The sequence below is a fragment of the Boleophthalmus pectinirostris genome, unplaced genomic scaffold, assembly GCF_026225935.1.
Source record: "Boleophthalmus pectinirostris isolate CB_2022bp ecotype Guang Dong unplaced genomic scaffold, ASM2622593v1 HiC_scaffold_12, whole genome shotgun sequence".
Taxonomy (NCBI): Eukaryota; Metazoa; Chordata; class Actinopteri; order Gobiiformes; family Gobiidae; genus Boleophthalmus; species Boleophthalmus pectinirostris.
In genome coordinates this window covers 25,341,485-25,359,198 of record NW_026571018.1, presented here as the reverse complement: position 1 = coordinate 25,359,198, position 17,714 = coordinate 25,341,485, and the positions used below count along the sequence as shown (strand labels likewise).

General features: G+C 38.5%; 3 protein-coding genes across 4 annotated transcripts in view; 2 read left to right on the top strand and 1 right to left on the bottom strand.

Moving 5' to 3' along the window:
• Window positions 1-72: 72 nt before the first annotated feature.
• proser1 (proline and serine rich 1) lies at window positions 73-5,265 on the top strand. Of its 2 annotated transcripts, XM_055148463.1 has the most exons (10): window positions 73-193; window positions 278-372; window positions 459-552; window positions 660-770; window positions 893-994; window positions 1,127-1,205; window positions 1,396-1,488; window positions 2,280-3,576; window positions 4,286-4,430; window positions 4,504-5,265. In XM_055148463.1, the coding sequence occupies exons 1-10, from the start codon at window positions 128-130 to the stop codon at window positions 4,627-4,629; spliced, it is 2,208 nt and encodes a 735-aa protein (XP_055004438.1). In that variant the 5' UTR covers window positions 73-127; the 3' UTR covers window positions 4,630-5,265. The 2 variants fall into 2 exon arrangements, with proteins under 2 accessions (XP_055004438.1, XP_055004439.1); XM_055148464.1 differs by lacking the exon at window positions 1,396-1,488.
• A 952-nt stretch (window positions 5,266-6,217) lies between these two features.
• stoml3b (stomatin (EPB72)-like 3b) lies at window positions 6,218-11,919 on the top strand. Its single transcript, XM_020922926.2, has 7 exons — window positions 6,218-6,375; window positions 7,861-7,964; window positions 8,040-8,112; window positions 8,342-8,424; window positions 8,505-8,708; window positions 10,684-10,818; window positions 11,453-11,919. The coding sequence occupies exons 1-7, from the start codon at window positions 6,312-6,314 to the stop codon at window positions 11,639-11,641; spliced, it is 852 nt and encodes a 283-aa protein (XP_020778585.1). The 5' UTR covers window positions 6,218-6,311; the 3' UTR covers window positions 11,642-11,919.
• Window positions 11,920-15,021: 3,102 nt separating this feature from the next.
• mtus2a (microtubule associated tumor suppressor candidate 2a) overlaps window positions 15,022-17,714 on the bottom strand; it is a 30,198-nt gene continuing 27,505 nt past the window's right edge. The window contains exons 8-15 of the mRNA XM_055148248.1: window positions 17,105-17,171; window positions 16,816-17,030; window positions 16,616-16,721; window positions 16,293-16,366; window positions 16,107-16,205; window positions 15,898-16,017; window positions 15,687-15,787; window positions 15,022-15,604 (exon numbers count right to left, since the gene is read on the bottom strand). Of these exons, the coding sequence (XP_055004223.1) occupies window positions 15,022-15,604; window positions 15,687-15,787; window positions 15,898-16,017; window positions 16,107-16,205; window positions 16,293-16,366; window positions 16,616-16,721; window positions 16,816-17,030; window positions 17,105-17,171 (1,365 nt within the window). The remainder of the gene's footprint in view (window positions 15,605-15,686; window positions 15,788-15,897; window positions 16,018-16,106; window positions 16,206-16,292; window positions 16,367-16,615; window positions 16,722-16,815; window positions 17,031-17,104; window positions 17,172-17,714) is intronic.

Sequence of the window (17,714 nt, the reverse complement as noted above, 5' to 3'; positions counted from 1 at the left end):
CTAACAATTGGGCCTTGCCAACTGCATACCTAATTATCTGGAGAAAGGACACTATTCATTAATTGGCACTATGTTACATTAACGCTGCTACATTAAAGTGTTCTTTGTGATGATTCCTTTTTAGGTGATGGAGATACTGAAATATTTTTCTTGGGCAGAACCTCAAATCAAAGCTGTGAAAGCATTGCAGCATGTAAGTGGAGGCATGCTTTTAGTTAGTTATGAATTGTTAAATTGCTGAAGAGGTAGTAATATGTATTTTTTTATTCTTGTTTAGAAAATGGTGGCAATCACTACAACCAAAGTTGCAAATATCTTGAACTGCTTTACCTTTACAAAGGATAGACTGATTGTTTTGGAGCTCATTGCCTTGTGAGTTTTTTGACACTGAAATGTCCTGTGAATGATGTTGTAATACTTTGTTATATGATTATGACCGCATAATGTCCCGAACATAGAAATATTTCAGATGCTCAGAATTACAGACCAGTAGAAGACCTATTTCGAACACACCTGTCTGAGAAGAAAAGAGCACGCCGGATCCTAGAGCAGGTAAATCATCACTTAGTCATGTGTATCTTGCTATGTTGTGTCTCTCTGTTGCTTTACTATTGTGCTTGCTATTATATTATTTTATTAAATTACTCTTCTCTGGTAAGGTGTGTAAGGTTGGCTGTAAAGCCCCTGTTGCCATGATTTCGTCATGTGGTATTATCCCTGGAAACCCTTACCCGAAAGGCAGACCTAGTCTTGTCTCTGGCACATTTCCTGTGAGTAGAATTAATTCTTACTGGAAATATTTAACTCATGTTTCATATGTGTCATTTTTGTCTGTACATTGTTATCAGATGGTAAATTGATAATTAATGCATGGGTTTGTTTTTGGTGAAAGGGAGTCCCTCCATTAAAAAAGGAGGGAGAAAAGAAAGACGACCACTTTAACAATATGGATGGAAAAGGGATTGCATCACGAATTCTTGGACCATTTAAGCCGGCAAGTAACACAGTGCTGTTAACTTACTGTGATTTTTATTTTTATTTTTTAACAACGAAGTGAACTGATGACATTAAACATTTAAAAATATCTTGTAATTTAAAGGTTTATCTGAAATTCTTTTTTTTTTAGTTTCCTTCATCCTATAACCCTCATCGACCTGTGCCCTATCCTATACCACCATGCCGACCTCATGCCACCATCGCACCAAGTAAGTCAAATACTTTCACAATAAGAGCTGACATTAGTCTATAAAAATGACTAAGTTGATTGTTTTGTTGGAATTATTGAAAGACAATGATGTTTGATGGGGTCAGTGGAAGTATATATCTGAAGTATATGTCTGAGCTTCCAACATAAATGCATAGTGGAAAGTTTTAATATTTGCAAATGCTACTCAGGTGCGTACAACAACGCAGGCCTTGTTTCTATGGGAGGGGTTATAACGGCCAACGTAGCTCCTCCCCCCTACAACAGCACCCATAAAATGGCAGGTATGATTCGAAGAGGGCAAGCGTGCGTGTGTTTGAATGAGTGAGGACGAATAAATTATCTTTAAACTCACTGCCTAACTGCTACCCAGCATGCTGCTTACCTCTGCTTTTATGGTCTAATGGCTTTAAAAAGGCGAGAATGTGCTTCTTATTCTGCTGAAGTACACTGAGTGACCTGAAAAGAACATAAAAGACTGTACTGGAACTACATAAAATTAAAACTAAAATTGAATCGTGTTTGGAAAAACAGTACAACTATCTAATTGAGCCTACAATTCTGCTAAAATTATATTTTCACTTTCAGAAATATTATTTCACTGTAAGGTCAATTCAAAATGGTAAATTCTTTGGTCAGTCAGTGTTGGCCTTTATGCTGGTAAATGATAACTTAATGCTGCGCTGAGTTTAGAAGTAGTAAATGTTTCTTTTACTTACATGCAAACATGAACACTTAATGCATACAACAATTTGTTACATTTTTCATGATTGAAATGAGTGCTCAAAATCTTATTTAGAACATTGTCTGCTTATAATATTATAGCATGGTCAGTGTACAGATAATTAACGTAAACATTTTCGAGATTTTTTTAAAAACAAAACAAAAAAAACATCATTTCAGTCCTGAATTTTATTTTTTATTGATGTGTTAACTAAGCTGCACGGCCTGCATTTTAAATATTTGCTTTTAGATTTGAGGAAATTAACACATCCTTGCTTGCTTGTTCTGATAAAGTAACATTTTGTAAAATTACTTTTACGTTTTAATTCTGATTATACATGTTTTTCATTAGGTTATGCCAAACCAGGAAATCCGCAAAATGCTACACCAGGAGTGAAAAGTGGTCCCCTCCTCATCCCTCACGGCTCGACTCCATCTACCCCTGCTCCGCCTCAGGCCTCAGCGGCTCAGCAGGCTCCTACCACGCCCATTACCCCAGTGTTTCCTGGCATGGTGCCCTCGAACAACCCTAACGCCCCCTCCCCTGCACCTGCTCCCTCTCCCTCGGTCATTAAAAGTGGACCACAAACCCCTAGTGGCCACAGTACTCCAGGACCCTCATCTGTCATCAAAAGCCACACACCATCAAGTACCCCATGTGGAACCCCAGTTCCCTTTCCCACTTCCTCCCGACCAGGCACTCCCGCCAACCCTCGCTCTGACCTTCACCAGAACAACTCCACACACCAGAAGGCTTTCTCACACTCTGTGGAACATCAGCACACCTTCCACAGCACTCACCCGCAACAAGGTAACCACCCCGGGTCAGTAATTCGGAGCTACACCCCCTCTGGTCCTGGATCATCCACCCCGATAAACCCGAACTCTTCCACCCCTGGCCCAAGTCACAAACCTGCCCAAGCACATGCGCTCCAGAGTGCAGCTGGAGCCCTGCAGGCAGAGCAGCAACGTGTAGCTTTGAGCAGACATGCAGGGAGCAGCAGTGGCAGTAATAGCCCTGTGCCCTCTGCCTTCAAAGGCACACCACGCTCTGGTACACCTTCTGTCAGCTCACTGGTGGTGGGCTCTGCTCAGGCTGCTCTGGCTCGTTCTCTAGGTCTACCTCAGTCTGCTGGGTCACCTCAAGTCTCACTTCCAAGTCCTGTAGCCATCTCCGCACTCCAAGGCCTGCCCTCCAGCCCCGTGCCTTCTCATTACCCTGGTCTGCCATCTTTTCGCTCTCTTACTACTTCTATTCCTGCTTCCACTGATCCATCATCCTTACCAACAATGCCCCCCTCCTCAAATATGTCTACTCACCCTCCAACAACCATCTACCCCGGCCTTGCTCCGAGTGCTGCTCCCTCTGCAGCCTCGCCATTCGGTCTGGGCCTCACTTCTGCGCCTTCCATATTCCCAGGCCTTCCTCCGGGCCCCAGCCCTGCTGGGTTCCCTGGGCTGGGGGTCTCTGGGGGTCCTGGTGCAGGTAGTCCGGTGCTGTCCTCCTTCATGGGACTGGCTCCGACAGTGGCCTCTTCAGTGGCATCTGTAGCCCCTCTGCAGGCAGCCGCTGCAGCAGCTGGGGTCCCCTCCTCATCCCCAGTGTTACCAGGCTTTGCCTCTGCATTCAGCTCCAATTTTCAGCCTGGGTAAGTTCTATGGAAAGTGTCAGCGAATTTTACCATTAAAGGTTCACTGTACAATTTTCTGGTGAAGGGGCAGACACTTTGTTTGGAATATTCCATGCAAAGCAGTAACATTTCCATCGACATAAGCAGGTGGCCACTCTACCCTCCATCTGAAAAGTTACACAGTGCAGCTTTAAACTTGGTTTGTAGTTTTGAATAAAGGGTAAGGGTATGGTTATAAGAAAGTTGACAGAGGGAATCTTAAAAATTTAAATTGGAGTTTTATAAACAGTTTACATCATAATACACATCATAAGACATTATTACTATTTGGTTGTGAATTGTGACCTTTTGCACGTCATGGGTGCTCCAGTCACATGTAATAAAGGTCATGGAAAAGAACCATAAATCACATCATAAATCACAAGTGGACTTTTAACAGTCAAGGGCTGAACTTGGACTTTGTTTGGATAGTGTAGACAACTTCATTTTTCTGCTGTTTATTTATAATTATTGTTCTGTTTGAGTGGGTCAACCGTTGGGTAATCAACCATTGGTACTGGGAAGCAGTACCAATAGTTGATTAATGGCTATAAGCAATGCAGTGTTTCTTTCCATGACATTACCAATTTCTGTTGTTTATTCAGTACACAGAGCAAGGCATTGATTTATACCAATGTTATGTGCTTGCTTAACTACACTCAGACTTTGTCTGTGTTTTTTGTCTCAGGTTGAGCAGTGGACTCCAGCCTCCAGGGGGCAGTGGATTCCCAGGGCTGCTATCTTTCCCCGGGGTACCGGGATTCTCTCCCTCAGCTTCTCCAGCGGCCCTCAGTGGTCTTCACAATCCCAGCATGCAGTCAGCTCTCCTGCAGGTAAACCTGCACTACAGCCAGGCACATTTAGGACATCTTTCATTGGAACATTAACCGGTTGATCTCTTTTCAGGCTCACTCCACACCTACCTTGGATAACTTTTCTCCTCAGCCGAACAGTTTCCCCAACTACCCCCCAGGGCCCGGGGCTCCTTTTTCCCTACAGCCAGGCTTGCACCCTCAGCTCGGCTGGCAGTGAACATTGGAAAGCAGTTTTCCAAAATGGTCTCTGAGCCAGACCCTTTTTAGTGATTTTTTGAAAAAAGTCATAACAGTTATGACAATTGCTACATGTCAATGAATAGGTGTTTATGGACTATACATAAACATGATCACATTTGAGTAAATTTTCCTGACAACAAAGTTAGAGGATTGTCTATAGTAATAGTCTAATATTAGTGAATTATTATTGTTTAGTAATGAGTTATAGACATTTAAATTTTGTACGTGGGATCATGTATTGAATTGTCTGTTCACTTGTAGATTTTCATCATTAGATGAAATTACTTTGAATGGAGGACGTCAGCTGTTACTGCTGTTTTATAACTCCTCTTCCTCTGACCTCCTGTTTGGCAGACGTGAAATGTGCAGACACGATAAACCTTACATTGGTGCTGTTTATCACAAGAACGCTTCAATTCATTTTTGTGTTTTGATAGGGGCAGGGTACCAGTATATTTATTTGTATGCTTACAATTGCAATATGAACATTTTGCCACCATGGAATGATAATTGTGTTTTTTTTATCTCAGCATTGTGTCCTGTTTGTTAAGTATTTCAAACATATTCATGAATTGTCTCTTCTTGACACTGCTCATAAATTCTACTACTGTAATATATTAAGACTCTGTGGTTTATTAGCACCATTTATGTATCAGAACTCCGAGCTACAGTTTACCTGTTTTTGATACCTTCTAATGTTTTGACAATAGTTTATCAATTGTAGTTTTGGTGTCAATATTATATTGATCAAGTAATTATATTTATTCAAAGCTTCACTAAATAAGCCTTCACAATGGGCTTGTAATGATAATGTCCATATGTTGTAATATTGCACTATACCTTATCAGTCATGTGATGTATCAGTTGTCATGTGATGATAAATCGACACACACGACTTTGGACTAATGAAACATTTATTTGCAATTTACTGTAGGTCAATTATTCTATGACCACATAGTGAACAGGCAACAGCCAGAGTAATTTAAAGATTTACCGTGAAGGGGGAAAGGGGCATTTTGTCATTTTGAAATATATTGCTTGAACAGCTATGAAGCAATTAAAAGTACAGCATTGCATACCTGAATCTAAATATAGGCACATGCTTGTTACTCATCCAGGATGTCTGACCTAATTGTAACGACATTTGTGCTGATAAGACCAAAATTTATTTTAATCTAATATTTAACTTCTTGTTTCAAATTTGATTCTGTGCAGGGAACTTGCTATTGCTGGGTTTAAGATGACATCATATATTCTATAGGCCTATAATATTTAATACAGATGGGGGAAGCTAAAATTTATATTGTTAAAATGCAGAGTTTCTTGCAATCCAGTGAGATCTTGGGTCTAGTCACTAAGAGAAATGACCAGGTTCAACATTTGTGAATTTACCTTGTAGATATCTCATAGGAAAGTGCAATCTTATGAACAGGAATATCTGTCTCATTCCTCTATCCAGAAGTACATCATCACATACTAGAATCTGAAAACCATCCATAAAACCGGTTACTCATTTGTAGATTATCAACCCATTGCCCATGCCACTCCCACTGCACTGTTTTATGAAGGCACTTGTTCTTTAAAAGGTTGGCTTCTCCTGACTGAGAGAACACTTAACCAAACTCCCGAAGCACTTTGCCTGTAGTCGATAACAGTTTCATGGAAATGGAGGATCAAATGGAAAGCCAGAAGAGCAGAGGAGTGAGCAAAGAAAACCTGATATGTAAGACATTTTTAATACTTTTAGTTTAGTTTTTTTTTTTTTTTGTTTTGGGGTTTTTCTATGATAAGTTACTATGTAGATCAACATAACATATTATATTATAGCATAGTACAAGATTCATATTATCCATGATTTTGGCCTTTTATAGGGAGGAAGGGGGGTATAAAAATTATTATAATTTTTCTTGAAAATAATAAAACAAACTGTGTACATGAAAGAAAAAGTACTACTACTACTACTACTACTACTACTACTACTACTAAAGGGAAAAAACTAAATAAACCACATTTCAGATGCTATTTAATACAAAATGCTACTGTTAAAAAGAAAAAAAAAGTTACGTGTTTCATATCTATGTATGTTTACATAGGGTATTTACATGTGACACGTTAAGTGTACAGGTGAAAGACATGTCTCCATCTCCACAGAAACAAGTCATGCAATCAAAGGTCCCTGGAGCATGTGACTAAGACTGTTTGTGTCTCTACTCCCTTGGTGCTTTTTTCTGGACTTTAGATTCAGCCTTTGGAAAAATGTCATAACTCTGTAATGAATTGTATGTACACCTATTGGAAGTATTTTAGCCCTTTTGTTTGGCATTTGTTTGGCTTTTATTGAAAATGAAGGGAAAACAAATACATGATTCAGCAGTGTAAACATGGCAGCTTTGTGTTCCATCTCCAATTAGGAACATATGCAAACTTTTCTACATGAATAATAGTCATTTATAATCCATGTTATATTATTGCAGGATATTATTAAAAGTGCTATGTAATGTGCTTTGAGAGTGAATTTATAGCCCTTGCATGTCAACAAATTAGAGTTTGGAGGGAAGGTAGAATATAACATTTGACATTATTATATGAAACATTTATTTATCTTATCTTAATACTTCAATAAATAAGTAACCTACTTTATGAAAATCTATTTGTTCTGAATCTAAGCAGTAGAACATTCTTGTGTAGTTTACGTCCCCATAAAAGTCAATGTGAACGTTTAAAATTTAAAGATTTAAAGTTACATTTATCGGAAAACTGTTCTGTTCTTTATGTATGAAAACACGTAGTGTTCAAAAATATTTGTACAAGCGCATACTACATAGCTTCTCTTCAGCATATTTTAGTAAATATGTCATGATCACTATGTGCTGCATGTGACCAGTACAATTACTGTGACCACAATAAAAGCACGAGGGATGATGGGAACTGTCAGGGCTCTGTTTCGAAACATGCACAGATAACCATCAGATCATTACAGGCCAGTGTGACAGCCAGGCACTTCCTTCACTAATGCATTTATTAGAGGCCATTTTGATAAATGATCAATGGTTCCCACGCCAAACTATGGTGCTACTGGAAATTCTAAGATGTATTATTCTTTTCTAATTTAGAATAACACACTTATCGAACTTTGCAGTACATTCGCAACTCTGAAGAAGTGTAATTTCCATGTTTGCACAATGATGAATGTTCACTTCCTCTACAGCTGAACGCACAGGATCTTTGGGGTGTTGCGGCTGGATTATTGTCATCATTTCTGGCTTGTTCACCACTTTACTCTTCCCTTTCACCATTTGGTTTTGCATAAAGGTACAGAAACACAAAGTCAATTTAATGGGCAAAAAACTGTCTACATATTCTCAAAATGTTCATCTTGTTCTGCAGATTGTTCAAGAATATGAGCGAGCGGTAATCTTCAGGCTGGGTCGTGTCATAGACAGAAAGGCCAAAGGACCAGGTAAGAACATTTTTCCAGTAGTACACACAATAATATATTATATTTAGCTGATCATATAATATATTCTTTTCAAAAGATGCAACCAAGTAAAGCGCAGCTAGTAGACCACACAAACATAGCAGCTGAATGCGGACCATTTCTTACCAATATGTTTAAAAACATTGTGTATCAGAGGTTTAAGTTAAAGTTCAATAAACTAATAGTACTTTTTCACTATGTTTGTTTACAGGCATTTTTGGCGTTCTTCCATGCACTGATAGCTTGGTAAGAGTTGACTTGAGAACAGTTTCATTTGACATCCCACCACAGGAGGTAATGATGCCAACAACAACAGCATCTTTTAACTCTTTCCTGAACCCTGTGAAGGCGGAGACCTTATGTATTTTCCATAGATCTTGACAAAGGACTCTGTGACAGTCAGTGTGGATGGAGTGGTGTACTTCCGTGTTAGTGATCCGATTGCCTCCGTGGTGAATGTGTCCAATGCAGACTTCGCCACCCGTCTCCTGGCTCAGACCACCCTCAGAAATGTCCTTGGCACCAAGAACCTGGCCGAGTTGCTGTCTGACAGAGAGGGCATCGCACATAGCATGCAGGTAAGCACGGAATACAGTTTAGGCTTCCATTTAAATATACTCTATGTCTAATGGACCTGCAGTGTCTGAGTGAGAGGGAGGACGAACAGGGTCAAGTTTGCTCCTTAATTGTAATTTTTTTGTTTTTTGTTGTTGTTGTTGTTTATTTGTTTGTTTTGTTTTGAGTTTTATTGCAATCCTAATGTTCACTATCACAGTTCACAGTCTTCAGAATCTGTTATTAAAAGCTATTCCTGTAGTATATGGGCCCAGTCAAGCAGAAGTATACATCAAGGCCAAAAGTTCAAGTTAATACATCTGATATAAAAATGTATTCAACAGATAGCATATGTACTCTAGTTTACGAAACTGTTTACCTTTTTTCTGTACCATTTTTGGTTCTAAAGTTACATATGTTTTAAACAGACCATGTATGAAACATGGAACAAAAATTATTTCCCAAATTTCAAAAATCTGCAAATCATGTAAATAAATTGATGTATTTCATCATATCTTGTGTTATTCGATCTTTGAACTGTTGATGAAGGTACATGATTTTTCAAAAAAAATATGTATTTAAAATGATAAATATTTGCTTGGAAGGACTGACATATTTTATAGAAATAGTTACCTTTCATTTTGAAGTAATATTAAAGTATTCAGAAGAAAAAAGCTGACAAATTATGCAAAATCATGCACCTTCTACTTATTTGCACAGTTTTCCCTCCGTTACCATGACCTTTCTTAATAAAAAATCTCATTACTCAAAAAGTAAGAGGTTTTTCAACCTAATCTTGTACCATATGGTAGAAAACTATATGAAGCAAATATTCAAACCAGTTTGTTAAGGATATGTAAGTGAGAAGCGCTAGTTATCACTGTTTGTATTTATTGCCCAAAAAGTGCTGCATATTTCATTCCCTCCATTACCGACATGAATTTTTAACATTTTTTGTCAACAACTTGAAAGAATATTGCAGGGTTAACTTTACCCTGTTGGAGTGTAACTCTTTCCTACATTCTGATACCTTACTTATTTCAATAGTCCCTCTAGTTTCTGAATAAGAGACATTTGAATGTAAAAAATCTGCCCCTGTTTCCCTCCGTTACTGCTTGACCGAACCCATATATCTACTGTATCCAGGAAATTTCCCTTGTTGATCAATCAAGTTTTTCTCAGGGTGTGTTCACACTTTGGTCCTAATTTGAGCCCACTTTAGTCCTGATACAGATTTGGTTTGGTCCTGTTCTAGTCCTCATTTACTCCTGGTCTAGACCAGGTTGAATTTTGTTTTGTGTGTTTCTGTGTGAAAGCAGCAAACACAAACATAATCCGACACAAATATTTGTTATTGAAGATGTTAAAATACATGTGTTTCAGTCATATACAGTATACTGGTTTAATGTTAGTGTGTGATGAGTCTTGAATTTCCCTTTTGTTTCAATATTTCTATTAAAATGGTTGAATTTAGTTTCATGAGCAATAGATTGTTGATTGCATTTAAAATTTATTTATTTAATATTTAATCAGCAAGCCACTGCTAAAGTTAAATATTATAAATATTTCTCTAAAACTCAAAGCAATAAGTGTTTCCCATTTTCATAAGAATGGAAATGGATGCGGTTCAGATCCATTACAGTTAGTGTTCAGAAGGACTGACCACACCTACAGATATAAACACTTGTTTTGATCGTTAACACAATGGACTTTGAGAGAGAGAACCAGGGCTGGGGGGGTTAGGCAGGGTGAGAGGTTGATCCCTCATAAAAATGCACTGGCCACAAAGTAAATGTTCTTTGTATATTGTTTAATGAGTGCAGCATATTATTTAATGCGTTCACACGTGTTGTTTGATCTTTGTTTAAAACCAGTTTAATTTTGTTTCGAACACACTCTAAATCTAAGTATACTTTATTTTTTCAAATGAAACCAATCTGAGCTCAAACCACCAATCATTACATTCTGTTTTAATAAGTATTTCTTTTTTATTCATAGAGCAATCTGGATGAAGCCACAGACCACTGGGGCATCAAAGTTGAGCGCGTGGAGATAAAGGATGTGAAGCTGCCCCTTCAGCTGCAGAGAGCCATGGCTGCTGAGGCAGAAGCTGCCAGAGAGGCCCGAGCTAAGGTTAGCATGCTGTCCAAATCACTTTAGTCTGACATTTCCAGACCAGGGTGTGTGAAACCCCTTCACCCACACCACTCATCACTTACTGCATCAACATGTTCTTTATTTGTCTTCTGAGAGAGGATGCTGTTTTTGAGCATGAGCCATACATGTAGATATTTTAAAAAATTACAGTCTACAACACAATTTGATGTTCATGATGTTGATCATGGGTATATGGGTAAAGGAGGGTGAAGTGTCACAATAGCAGCTTGCACCTATCCAAGAGCAACCTCTGAGACACTGTTGCTCATTATCTGCCTTATTTTATGTGTTATTGTAGTCTTGCAAGCAATATGAATTCTTGTGATTTTTGTGAGTTCACAAACTCATGAGAATGATGTGTACAACTCAAGACATAGTGCTACGTACACATATCGATTTGGTGAGAACCAGGTTAGTGTTATTGTCCTTATTCAATTCACTTGAAAAACGAATATCATTTTGTAATGCTGAAAATGCTTTTACGCAGTTCACTAAAATATAGGAAAGTATTAATGTCACAATATTCCACCGATAAGTGGAAAAATTGAAAGAACTTATGCTTTGGTGGTGATGGTCTTCTTTATTGTTTTTTGTTGCCTTTTATTTGTAGGTGATAGCAGCAGAGGGAGAGATGAATGCATCGCGTGCTCTTAAAGAGGCGTCTTTGGTCATTGCTGAGTCTCCGTCTGCGCTGCAGCTGCGCTACCTCCAGACCCTCAACACCATTGCAGCCGAGAAGAACTCCACCATCATCTTCCCTCTGCCCATGGACGTCATGTCGCACTTTATGAGGAAGTGAAGATATGGACAAAAATATGCTATTCAGCAGAAGTACTCTTAAAATGTACTCATGCCTGGTTATAAAAAAAAATAAAACAAGTCACAATGTAACTCAAACTCAAAATGTAAACTGCCATATCATATGCATTAAAGTATTATAGCAGTGTAAAATGTATATTCTCAGCATGTTACTATACAGGCTTAAAGGAACCAGAACTTTGTCTTCTTTCCAATTGTTTATTATTACAGTGTTCTTCCTGAACACGAATAAAGCATCAACACACTTTGTACTCATTACATGTTCATCTCATTCGTAGTCTTCCATTAAGCTACTGTTACATTTCCACTACCAAGAAGAAAGGAAGAGAGAGAGGGAGAGAGAAGAGGGAGCAAAAAGAGTACAAGACAGAAACATGCTTTTAGTACATCATTGGTGCACTGAGACACAACTCATATAGTAAATGTATTTACATTCAAATGCACAATCAGTGCTTCCTCCATAAAGTGAAACCATAAAAGCAGACAAGCAAGCCATGACACACAGGCCAAACCAGCATTCTGATAACATTGTGTTTCCATCAGTGACAAAGTGGTCTAGTTACCCATGTTTGCTCTAGCTTCAGCTAAGTGCTACGTATGTCTTAAATGGCTGCTACATACAGAACAACAGGTCCTTCCATATGAAAGAAAATCCACAAAACATGGCTATAAAATGTTTTCTATTTTGACATTCAGCATAACACAGATGTCCACAGGACACACTGAAGGGTCATTGATACCAGTGAAGAGTAGGAGCGTGTTGGAAATTGATTTCTGACAGATTTTGTAAACATTTGATTGTGTTGCATCCACAAAGATGGTCAGTTTGCACCTGACGATACATACAGAAGGACCCTGAAAGATTACTAAATCAGTGGTGAATAAGTTAAAAATACATCGAGGTTCTGACCAGTACATTTCTTCATAAGCAAAGACATTCTCAAAATGATCATTGCAGTATAAAATCAGCAAGACACGCTTTTAAATTCAGGAGTGTAATAATTGACATTCACTTGTTTTGGAGCATTTAACCCTGTGTACGTCATACAAAAGTTGGTAAGATCCAAAAGAGAATCAAGATTACTAACATTAAAAGTGCTGGTATGATAACTAAATAAGTTGTTCAATCTTATGGCCCAGGCAAAGAAGAATTTACATGCTGGTTAAAAAGTGGGAGAGATACATTATAATGCTCCACCACCATAAATAAATAACATTACTATGAGCTAAACCAACTCAAACTTAGCCTCTTGCTGCATCACAACAGGCCACTATTACCCTCATTTGTACATCTGCATTTATTTACATCATGTTAATGTATCACGAACAGGAAGGATACGACAAAGAGTTACAAATATTTTGTATAGAAATTGTAACTGCGTTAACGTAAATGGTTTTCTTTGAGTCAGTCTGAAAATCCACAATAATAAAAGTGATGACCCTGAGGGTATTGTTACAGCACAGGAGATCTATGACGCTTAAAAAATTTGTGTGAATGCACGTTACTGTTTTTGTACAAATCTTGGGGAAAAAAACATAATTTATACAAACAATGTCTCCAGATAAAATTGTGAAAACAACTCCCTGAAACATTTTTGTCTGCACAATAAGTTTAACACAGAACTTCAGTGTGTTGTGCAATATGACCACCTATAACATGGAACCTTGCACATCTCTGTATTCTCTCCTCCTGTGTCTGGTCTAACTGTTGAACACAGTGCATTACAGTTTATCGAGGGGGCTGCATATTTGAGAGGCGGTCTTATACTTGGTTGGGGAAAATTGCTGTGGTTGAGGTTAACATGAGACTACACTACTATATCACAAGAGGTAAAACCACATACAATGATGTCTCTACATACATAGCTTATATACTGAGTGTCCTATCATGACTGTATATGATCACTTGTGATTCGTAAATGTACAACTACCATTTATGGACATAAGTTTATAAAGATTACAGCAATACATAATTTAAGTGGACCAAAATGGAAGACTCACACATAATATAATAAATAAATGATGAAACTATTTAATAAATAAGTCATAAGAAAGAATAAATTGCCACAGTATTTTCAGTGCTAAGTTTTCATATGCCGAGCTTTTCGCTGTTTAAGTTTTAAATAAAGTTATACATAAACCAAACTGCACATTCACACACAGACAATGAAATCCCAGAAATGGTTTTTGCAAGTTGACCTGAGAGATCCACAAGTGAATTGTTGCTTTAAAAAACTGTATTTTAGGAAGACCTGACAAGATTCACCTTAATGTTTGTTTGTAAATAAATTGCTAGGTAGTGTGAATCCGTCAACAATGAACATATAAAAATTAAGTTTAGAAATGTGATTTCTTTATGTATTCAAAATCTTACAAGTTAAAAAAATGTTGGTCTTTTGTTGCTGGTGTGACAGCAGGGTTGAGAATAAGGCGCTTTGTTCCAAATTACAAAAAGCAGAACTAAAGATTTCCATAATTCCTGTTTAATGATGTTTAACTGAGAACTGACCATTAATTGCGGTCTACTGTATGTATTTCTATGTGCCCCAAGATGAATACGAGGAAGTGTGCTCCATAACTACACATGCAATGAATCATGATGACACTTCCCTTATCACTACTGTACACTATGTACAGCCTATAGGTAAGATTGGATCAACCACCCAATTGTACACAATTCTTCATTGTGTTTCACATTCTGAACCACTATAAAGACTTTCTACAGCTATACATAAAGGTTATGCAGATGACATCACAACCTTTGGAACTTTATTAGCGAGTGGCACTTATATGAGTGTCAATGATGAGTAATGTCATTTTTTCCTGTAAAAGCTCAAAACACATCTAAAATATGAAAGAGCTGCCACAGCTTCATAACAAATAAAAAAAATCTATAACTCTGCTAAATATTTAGTTTGTACCTGGCAACTAAAACAAGAAAATCAAGTCAACAATAGTAAAAAACAAACCAACAAAAAAACAAAACAGGGAAACAGCAGACTACATGCACTCTTATTACTGATACAGACTTTGGGCACAGATACATTTGAACTAAACCTTTCTCTCTGTAAATAAGATGTTTCTGAGTCTGTGTGTTGAGGAAATAATTATTATGTGGCAAAAACAATAACTTCATGGACAAAAAAAAAAAGATGCAATAAAAAGCAAAGAAACACATTTCTGTTTCACACATTTCTGTTAGACGCCCATAGCTCTGCAACTTACTGCCACTCTGTATCAACAGAATATTTTTTGAATAAAATTATGTCAGTGCATAAGCTCTATAGTCTGGTACAGTCGTGCCTGTGTGCCACAGTGTTTGGAACATTCAAATTAAATGGAAGATACTTGGAGGAGAATTTATCGCTGTGCAGAGCTCAGACACGGAGATGGATTACAGAGGTTCACTGTGGCTCTGTGAGTGGGTGTAGCCGGACCAGGTGAGTAATTCTGATTGGTCACTGCCCTGTGAGTGGGTGTGGACGGACCAGGAGACAGATTATGATTGACCACTGCTCTGTGAATGGGTGTGGCTGGGCCAGGTGAGTAATTCTGATTGGCTACTGCTCCGTGCGTGGGTGTGGCCAGGCCAGGTGAGTAATTCTGATTGGTGGTTGCCTTGTGAGTGGGTGTGGCCGGGCCAGGTGAATAATTCTGATTGTTGGCTGCTCTGTGAGATGGAGAGAAGTACTGAGCCTGCTGAGGACAGCCATGACAGTGGGTGGGTGACTCACAGCCAGTGACAGGTGAAGAGCAGTGGAAGGGTGAGGATGGGAGGGGGGAGGTGGAGAAGGAGCGGTGCAGGGGGGAGGATGAGGGGGACATGAGGGGACTGGTCTGAAGACGCCACAGCAGCTCCTCGTTATTACGGCTCAAACGCTTCTTCTCTGTGCTCTCCTTCTCCACTGACTCGTGTAGGTTAGCGTTCTCCTCGGACAGTTGCCTACAAGAACATTTATCATAAGATTCAATAGTTCACATTCAAACACGAAGACTACAGATGTATTTCCTTCATTTTTCTTTACCTGGACAGAGACAGGTTCAGCTCTATTCGAGCTTTGAGATCTTCGTTCTGTTGTTGCAGAACCTGGATTTTCTCTTCAAGAAATACATTCTTTTGGGCCTGCTCAAATAGAAAACCACCACAAAAAAAGATTTGATTCACCGAACAAATATGTGTAAATTAATATTAACTGTAAGTGCAAGTGGATTCATCAATGGCCTAATTGAGCCTACCACTTTCTCCAAGTCTGTGATCTTCTTCTCTTGCTGGTGAATCTGCTGGTTTTTCATTTCCACTATTTCCTTTAAACTCTTTAGGTCCTGTTCAATGTGTTGGTAAGGTGCCAGAGCCTCCTAATGAGCATACAATACATAAAATATTTCCATGCAAATTATATACATGTTTTTTATGAAATATCATTCTATCGTAATGTTTATTTTACCACTATTTGTTCATCTGTACTTCTCCTCAGAGCCTCCTCAAAGCGTTTGGCCTTGTCCCTCAGACTTTGGTTTTGAAATGTCAAAGTGTCAACTTGATCCTACATAAAACAGTACCATTTAGCACACTCTTTATGGTCAAGCATACATAGCTTTATTTATTTATGTTTTTTAATGAGGAATCCCACTTGAAGAGAAAGCCGCAGTTTTTCAAAGTCTTCCTCAAGCAGGATCTTCTGCTGCTCATGAGCCTTTCGTAAATCTGAAACAATGAAAACATGTGAACTTGCAGACAGAAGAGAACATTTATTCTTGTGCAAAAAGTATAAACCTACAAATCATACAAACAATAAAAGTAAAACATAATGGAGAGAAAAAAGAATGTTGTATATTTGTACTGTACATTCTTGCCACTATCTCTATTACAACAGAATAGACCAGCTTGTGACCCCTTGTGTTACTTTCTATAACAGTAGAAAGAAGTGTTTGACAATGTAATTGACAATGATACCTCTCATCGTTCGGGCGTGTTCCTCGTGCAGTGTTGCCATGGTGATGTTGTGCATGTCTCGGAGCTCCTGAATGGCAGCCTGATGTCCAACTGTCATCTCTTCCATCTGCACAAACACACACACACACACACACCCCCCCACAGAATGATGTACTACCTCCATTATTACCTCCACCTCAATAATATCCTCAGAGTGGTACCTGCTCCTGTTGCTGGGTCCGAAGCTCCTCCATCTCAGAGCGGTGCTCGGCCCTCAGGTGCTCTGTCTCAGTTGAGTGACACTTTCTAAGCCCTGCCTCCACTGCAGCTAGCTCTGCCTCCTGCTGCAGCTGTAGCTCCTGCAGCTCGCGCTCAAAGGCCACCTCCAGGGTGGTCTTCTCCCGATGCAGCCTCTCCCAGCGCTGTGAGTGGGATGCTGAGAAGTAATAACATAAATGAGTACTTAGAGCTATGTATCAAGTCAAAATCATTCATAATTTGCAAACATACCAATCTCCTCTTGGATTAATTTGATTTCCTGAGATAGTTTCTTCTCATTTTCTTCAGACGTGTTGTTCTGAAATTAAATTACACATTGACATTAATATTATGTAAGAAATCATGATTCATTATGTTGATTTTTATTTGCATTGCAATATCAATATAGTAATATTTTATGGTGACATTGTAAAGTGCCCTGTGCCCAGATAACTCAAACTGGATCATTGTACTCAGGGTTAAATTTGCTCTATATTGAGCTTCAAAGCCCTGGTATCTCAATAGTGAGCAAACACCAAAACAAATCCTGTGTTCCTTTACCCTAATGTGACCTGTATGACTAACCTTACCTTTAAAGAAATGTTACCTTTAACTAACCTTACCTTTAATCCTGACTCACACACACACAAAACCCCAAAACCTTTCAAACAATATAAAATCAACAAACATATCAACACAGAAAACAAAAGCCTTTCTCAACTGAATAAGAATTGTTGTATCAAAGCTTCAGCAGCAGAGGGTGCCATTACTCTCTCAAATAGCTAATCCTGAAATGTGAGCAGGAGATTGCAGCACTCAGACAGCAGCCATAAAGAAATGAGACAGTCCCTGTGTGTCTGCT

What these genes read in the sequence shown, in the direction of transcription:
- proser1 (XM_055148463.1), top strand. Translation starts at nt 128, where the DNA reads ATGGAGATACTGAAATATTTTTCTTGGGCAGAACCTCAAATCAAAGCT. An exon ending in CACGCCGGATCCTAGAGCAG is followed by an intron (nt 553 to 659) that starts GTAAATCATCAC and finishes TTCTCTGGTAAG; the next exon opens with GTGTGTAAGGTTGGCTGTAA. An exon ending in TCATGCCACCATCGCACCAA is followed by an intron (nt 1,206 to 1,395) that starts GTAAGTCAAATA and finishes AATGCTACTCAG; the next exon opens with GTGCGTACAACAACGCAGGC.
- stoml3b (XM_020922926.2), top strand. Translation starts at nt 6,312, where the DNA reads ATGGAAATGGAGGATCAAATGGAAAGCCAGAAGAGCAGAGGAGTGAGC. An exon ending in CCATTTGGTTTTGCATAAAG is followed by an intron (nt 7,965 to 8,039) that starts GTACAGAAACAC and finishes CTTGTTCTGCAG; the next exon opens with ATTGTTCAAGAATATGAGCG. An exon ending in TTGACATCCCACCACAGGAG is followed by an intron (nt 8,425 to 8,504) that starts GTAATGATGCCA and finishes TATTTTCCATAG; the next exon opens with ATCTTGACAAAGGACTCTGT.